At 33.9% G+C, this 7,929-nt stretch overlaps 1 protein-coding gene across 1 annotated transcript; it reads right to left on the reverse strand.

The window, feature by feature from the left end:
• Nucleotides 1-665: 665 nt before the first annotated feature.
• On the reverse strand, nucleotides 666-3,838 carry LOC147479841 (dihydroflavonol 4-reductase/flavanone protein). The gene is given in 11 exon segments (XM_086577210.1): nucleotides 666-1,079; nucleotides 1,082-1,100; nucleotides 1,555-1,594; nucleotides 1,684-1,797; nucleotides 2,201-2,285; nucleotides 2,499-2,619; nucleotides 2,723-2,848; nucleotides 3,311-3,387; nucleotides 3,466-3,556; nucleotides 3,648-3,787; nucleotides 3,790-3,838. Coding segments are annotated over 11 exon segments (978 nt in total). The 5' UTR covers nucleotides 3,824-3,838; the 3' UTR covers nucleotides 666-948.
• Nucleotides 3,839-7,929: the final 4,091 nt, after the last annotated feature.

The raw sequence follows: 7,929 nt of genomic DNA on the forward strand, positions 1-7,929 counted from the left end.
AGTTGATCGAGTGCAGCTCACTACTGGGTGTGCACATCGGTTCGCCCCTCCTTGTGTTGATGATTTTGTGGCACGTCATCCATTTTGGTTATGGTGAGATACGATAAAACAGAGGTGATTTTGTTTAGGCATGTCATTGATCCCATGTTGGGTTGAAAAATTAGAGAATCTCATATCCAAAATGAGAGATCAACCAGCAACTTGATTTCAAACTTGCAATGTAAACTATGACATTTCAGTAATTCATTTTGAGTACTTTTTCATTTTCAGATTTTTATGGGATTTAATCCGATTGATGCATACATGTCTCCTTTGACCAAATACTCCACATGAACAGAGCTACTATTATTATCACGAAGAGAAAATTATTATCTCACAATATCTATTAATCTCCCAAAATAATACATTGGAATAAAAAGTTTGAAAGTTCAACTGCTCTCTTCCGTGATTCCATCTGTGTGGCGCTGCAACAAGGTATTATGGAGTTTAAATCACTACCATCAGCTATTACAAAGCTACTATTAAACCCATTATACGTAGCAGACAAATTGGCATTCACAAACATGAATTCACTATATTTAAGCCACTATCATCAGCTAATTACCTAAAAAAGCCTTCAGACCACCAAAAAAGCACATGTAATCAGCAAAATTTAGAAAGGGAGCTAACAAACAGTGAACAGAAGAGTTAAAAAAGGTTCTAATCAGTCTGTTATACACCGCAGAAGAGTGCTGCAGTTGATGCCTCTAATTAATTCATACACGTAACAATTTTAAAAGCAAAACTGATAATAAATTTCTGTTAAGATGCTAAATTATCTGTGATAGTTAAGATGGATTCACAGCCCAATCAGAAACCAGACTTTCCAAAAATGAAATTTTCACAGGTTAAAGTTGAGGATTCCATGTATCTGATTTAATCCTTCTCTCTCTGTTTCCCTTGGGTGCTTCACCTAAGAAACCATCTCTGAGCAGTGGAAATAGGAGTGTTCAAGAAGGGAGCATAGCGGTTGACCAGCTGGTTTATAGTCTGACCAATCTTAGTCCACACACTCTGATGATAGCCAGCAGTAACCGGGCACGGTACATAAGTTTCAACAGCTGTTAAAGTCAAAATCAGAAGAAAAACAGATTACTTTGCTAAACTTAGAATAGTAAACACTAAAACATGTGAATAAAACCCTCAAAACATGGCTTAAAGAGGCCTAGGAGGCGAAAAATAACTTCAGGTCATCTGCACTGGCCAGAGAAAACACTTCACTATCAAGTCTCCTCAATGGTGCTAGGTAGCTGCCTTGCACACCTAGCCCAGAGAATTATTCTTGAAAACAATCACATACATATTCAAGATTTGAAACACCAATCTCACCCCTTTGAGATGTGACAAACACAGTGTAGTGTCTTAACAATTAATATTTTTGCTTTCAGTACTTTCAATTTAAGGTTCTCGAAATATTCAACAATCTAGAAAATACAGCAGAAAAAAGAACAGTATAGAGATTCTACACATGTCACGAGAGTTTGTAATTATAGAGGTAAAAACAGAAACACAGACCTGCCAGTACATGAGAGTTTGTATTATGTTACGTTGCCACCTATTTCACACAAAAAAGACTTGGTAAGGTAATAAGAGTTTGATTGCACCAAAATAATAAGTAAATTTATAAGGTACTGAACAACTCACGAGAGTAGTGAAATAATGAGGACGAAACCCAGTCCAATCTCAGCATGTGAACTCAGTATGCTAAGGGTAGTTGTGTTCGATTCCACCCACAAACAAGGTTCCTCCAAGTATTTCCTGGTCCCAATAAAAGGAATTCCATGAGTTTACAACAGTGTACATAATATGGACAAATGCAGAGCAACAAATAGAAGACACCCCCCCCCCCCCCCACATTGGCATAGGATTTAAAAAAGAGAAAAGAAAAAGACAAGCTAACAAGTATAAACTTGGGCACGTCCCTCTTCCAACACTCTACTGTTATGTTTGTAATTAAGCAGGCTGGTTGAGCTTTATTATACAATACTTTCAAAACTCAATAACTTTCAACAAACTGCAATATTGACAAATCAATGTACCATTGCACCAAGTGTAATTGGCACTATAAAGGATTACCTAAAAATTCTCTTACTAAGATCGATTAATCATAAGATAAGGAGAAACATCTATTTAATAAATGAGCTGCATGTCAATATTTTACCTATACAAGGAGGAGCGGCTGAAGTTGCGTCTTAGGAACTTGGACACACAATCAAGTGCTTGACAAAGTACAGGTATCAAAGCAACTGCGATGAGGCTTAATGTCAGTCAGCCAGTAAGACTACTATAAAAGCATTACAAAACCACATAGGTTAGGCCACAAATTCCAACATATGAATCAGTAGATGGACGCTATAAAAGATAAATAGTAAACAATCTAGTTATAAATTTATAAATTATAATATCAACAAAAAGGCAAACTATAGTCCTGAAAATTCAAAATGCGTAGTAGCACTCACATTTGAGCTGAAGCTGGGATGTAACAAACATAAGGCAGTAGAGGAAGTAGATAAAGTCCTTGGTACCAAATACAGACTGAATCCATACTTGAATGCCCTGTAAATTCCATGCCCTCGGTTTCTGTAAACAAGAACAAATCCATTAGTACAATACAATAAATAATATATAGCTAGTAGAAAATAGATCCAAACATGATGAGATACGTTTTCAAATGTAAGATTACCCCATAAAGTGAGTACAAAGAGTACAACGAGGAACATAATGTTCCCATAAAGGACAATCGATATGCTTTAAATGAAAGATTCCTTGGAGTAAGTGGAAGAATTGCAAGCACAGCCACAATGAATACCTATAACAAACCAAGCACATGGAAATGGTTAAGTACTTAAAGATGTAAAAAGAATATAAGGAGAGGAGCACTAAATTTCACCTAGAACTATGCTAATTAACTGTAGGTAGTGAGGATCACCTATCCCCCCCACCGACCTTTTTTTTGTTCTTGTTGGATAGGTGACCGAGTTATGGTGAGATCGGTTTCAAACTTAATATTGTGCGGGCAAAGTTAACCAATCTAGTTCTAATTACCTACTTTCATCTACTAGTCTACTCAACACATTTTGTTCTTAGCAATTCTACTCTAGAATCCATAATAATCTTGAATGAAAATGTGTAATAAATCAAAGCACTGAGACCATGTTTTTCTGTTCCGGGCACATTTATATATTCTCAATTCTTAAATATCAACTGGATGGTTACAAATTCTCAATTTTAGTAAGGAATGAAAGGATATTATGGAGCATTCTTCTCTTACCCAAGCATTGACAGAAAACTGGATGGTTTCTCGGTCCCAGCGTAGAGAAGTAGGTGCTGTTGTTCTAGCACTTGACCCTACACGAGGACAAGTTAGTAAATTCATCTCGATCAATAATTATTGATTACGTAAAAAAATAGTAAACATAATCCAACCTGAGCTGCGTGTTCGTGTTTGTCCAGTTGTTGCAGATGAAGACGATTGAGAAGCAGTAGAAGGCATTGGGTCAACCACAAGATCATGATCCTGCTCAGAAAGACTAAATAAAATGACTATCTACCCAATAACACATGGCCAAGACGGAAAATTAAAAGAAAACAGAGAATTTTGGACTCACGATGTAACGTTGGTAGAATTTGTGTTTGAAGTGATGAATCACATCTGAACGAGAAGAAAGATGAGGTGGAATGAGAATATTGGACCAGTAATCTGCCCATCTTGAATCGTTGTCGTAATCGTAAGATGTTGCTGCTATTTTTTCAATCTCTGTTCTTCTTGATTATCTTCACCCATTTTGCTAACCAAACTTGAGAGTTTCGAGAGCACTCCTTTTTCTTCTTGTGGTCTTTTACTCTTTTTGCAAGTCCTCTTTTGATTTTACGTGTTTGCCAAAAGGCAACCCATTTAAAAAGACTTGTATGAATGCAATATATATATATCGATATATTTCGCCCTTTTCGACAGTTAAGAGACTTGACATTTTGTATCTTGGTGATAAACTGATAATCGATATGGTAAGATATATATTTCACGGAAATTGTTTGGGAGGAAGATCAAATATCTCATATTTCAAAATGAGGTGACACCCCACTTTATGGACTTTAGCACCTTTTTTTGATGATATATGATTTTCCTCAAAGAAAAAAATAGACGATATATGACATATATCATTTAAAAGGGGTGCTAGTCCCATAAAGTTGGCTGCCAATACCGCGCCCCTACTTTAATACATACTAGCATATGATGCATGTGCTCGGCATATGTGTTTGTTTGTTTTTTGTTTTTTTTTTGCATGACTAATTCCTAAATAAACAAAAATATAGGGACAATTTATACTTAGCTAAAAAGTAAATTTATTTTAGTAGCAGTTAAAAACGTACACGTTGGGGCCAAGTACTTTGGAAAAAAGTGTGTTGAATATAAATGACATAATTGTCCTTATTATTATATTTCAAATTTATTTGAACATTTTTTATTTGGGTTTTTGTAATTTAATCAATTGAGTATGGGCAATTCCATCCAAACAAAATAATTGAAGAGTTACATAAAAAATTAATAAAGTACTGTTGTGGGACTATAGCTCACAGGCCGCGATCTTTAAAGTAGTTTAGATTACATAACCATCGGTTTTACTGTGAAACTTATTGGGTTTTCCAATTCAGCATTCTTCGGGATTTCTTATTGTATTCATTCAATTTTCTCCAAGATCTCATTATTGAATAAAGCTTAGATAGTAATTGCATAACAACACAATCAATCCCAAGTAATGTTGATAATAGTACAATATTGCCAATTGAACTCGTTCGAAGTATTGATGCATATGAGTTAAGTTGAGTTCATAATTTATACAAAACAAGTTACAAAGAGAATGCAATTTGAATGATTTTTTTTTTCTTACCAGAGTAATTATGTGTTGTTCATGGAGCAATCATGCAATAATGATCACAATACGTTTATTCTTCTACAAGGATATGTTGCTACAAGGCCAAATATTTTGATGTTGGGCGATATATCGGACTCCTCAAAAACTGATATATATCGGATATGTTGGCCGGTGGATATATATCATTTTGTTGACTAGTCAAAATTTTGTTTTGTATATAAGAAATATCGTTGATATATTAATAAAAATCGGTCAAAGATTGGTCAAAGTCAACGATCTATATTGGATATATTATAAAATATCAGATATATAATGTGTCTATATATTCATCCAATATATTGCAATATATCCATATCGGATACCTACAAAACCAAGATATATTGGCGATATTTTGGTCCTTGTGTCGCTACACAAGTACACATATGAATCCCATGACTAGTCATCAAGCAAGGAGTTATGGTTAGTCAACAACTCGCAAGGAGCTCAAGCTTGCTTATAAACTCTTTCTTGGGTAGCCCAAAACATAAATTTTCAATGATTTAATCCTCAAAGTGAATAGGAAGATTTCTAGTTGGAAAAACAAAATTTTATCACAAGCTGTAAGAACAGTTCTCATTAAGTCCATAAACCCTGCCATGCCTGTCTATCATATGAGCACTTTCCTTTTACCAATAGGAATTACTGAAAAAATAAATGTCATTCAAAGAGATTTCTGGTGGGGAAAACAACCAGAAAAAAAATAATCCTTACTATCTTAAAACTTGGTCTTTCATATGTCAATCCAAAAGAGTCGGAGGTCTTGGCATTAGAGATTTGAGACTAAATAATTTGGCTCATGCCTTACTAGAATTTCCTGGCAAATTATAACAAATCCTAATTCCTTAGTAGCTTCACAGCTCAAGAGTAAGTATTTTCCACATAATAACATCTTACAGGCTTCCAGAAAAAATGGATCCTCCTAGTTTTGGCAAGGTGTGTTGTATATTCTACCTCTTATTAGAGATAACTCCACATGGCATGTTGGAACAGGTACAAGCATAAACATATGGGAAGACTCATGGCTACCATTTGGTAAAATCCCTCCATCATATCCTGTTAATATTAATTACACTACTGTCTCATATTTGATTAATCAACACAGTAGAACATGTAATTCTTCTATTGTACATTTTCTTTTTTTATCATGAAACTGATATGCATATTCATAATGTTTATCTCTCTACTAGAAATCTAGTAGACTCTTTACACTTGAACCTTACTAAAAAAAGGCATATATAATGTTAAATCTATGTATAATAAACTAAGCATGTCTGTAAATATGTTTGTAAACCATTCTACCACTCTTTCTTTTTGGCACAATGCTAATTTGCCCAGACAAACTCTCCTGGCATGGAAATTCTATCATGATATTGTCCCTACTAGAGATCACTTATCGTGTATTATGTTTATATCAGATAAAACTTGTCTTCTATGTGGAAATTGTTTAGAAAGTGTTCACCATATTCTTCTGATCTGCCCTTTCACTAGAGCTTTGTGGTTTCGAACACCTTGGTTGTTTCGACTTGAGGAGTTCAAACTATACTCTTCTAAGAAGTGGATTGACATTTGGTTCAAGCCACCCACTGATTGGCCAATAGAGACTAAACAGTGGAGATGGATTGACATTTGGTTCAAGCCACCCACTGATTGGCCAATAGAGACTAAACAGTGGACAAAATTCTGCCTTCTTCTATACTATAACATTTGGATGGACAGATATAACATCCTTCATAACAAGACTACACCTTCTTTGACCAGAAATAGAAAAGTCCTCATAATTTTTTTTGATGAACTTATTATACCCACCCCAAACTCTAACAATCTGCTGCTTTTTCGCCTCCCTGTTAACTGAAATCCACCTCCTCCTGACCATCTAAAGTTGAATGTAAATTCTAGTTTTAATATAACAAATAAGCAAGCAGTTTATGGGTATGTTTTGAGAGATCACAAAGGGAAATTGGCTGCTGCAGGAACAAACACAAGCTAATCATCCAATGCAGAAGAATCGGAATGTCGAGGACTTCTCAGTGCCCTTAGTTGGTGCTCCAACAACCACTCCATAAAGCTTCAAGTGGAGATGGATGCGAAAGTTGTAGTCGAATTTCTGGAAAACAAAGCAACCAATCTAACTTGGACAACACAAATGATATTGTCGGATGCAGCAAAACTTTTTGAACTTTTATGTTATGTAGATATTAAGTATGTACACAGAAGTGGAAACTTAGTTGCTCACAAGCTAGCTACTTACACTTCTAGAAATCCACAATCTAACAACTGGACACTCATCCCTCAAAACCTAGAGGTGGACTACTAGTTTTTATTTCCCAGTATTAGTTGTCAAATAGCTCCAATATGACTGAAACAAAGCCTGAAGCATGACAATGCAAATGTAACCCCTTGTTGATATTAATAAAATATTTGATTATATATATATATATATATATATATATATATATATATATATATATATATATATATATATATATATATATATATATATATATATATATATATATATATATATATCCATTATTAGTTGTCAAATAGCTCCAATATGACTGAAACAAAGCCCTAAGCATGACAATGCAAATGTAACCCTTGTTGATATTAATAAAATATTTGAGTATATATATACTCAAATATTTTATTAATATCATATATGCATATAATATAATATTATACATTATTATACATTATGTCATATATACATTATAATATATCATATATACATTATGTATAATATATAATATATAATATAATATATTATAATATAATATATAATACATATAATATATATTATACACACATATATATATAGGGGATGGTTATATGAACTCCACCTTATAAATGACTCCAAAGTTACTCCACTCATAATAAAATGAACTTACAAAAATGAACTGAGTACTAATTTTTTGTGGATGTGTACATCTCATGATGGAGAACACCCCACCAAAAAAAATCAGCTCAATTGAATATG

The sequence above is a fragment of the Coptis chinensis genome, chromosome 8, assembly GCF_015680905.1.
Source record: "Coptis chinensis isolate HL-2020 chromosome 8, ASM1568090v1, whole genome shotgun sequence".
NCBI lineage: Eukaryota > Viridiplantae > Streptophyta > Magnoliopsida > Ranunculales > Ranunculaceae > Coptis > Coptis chinensis.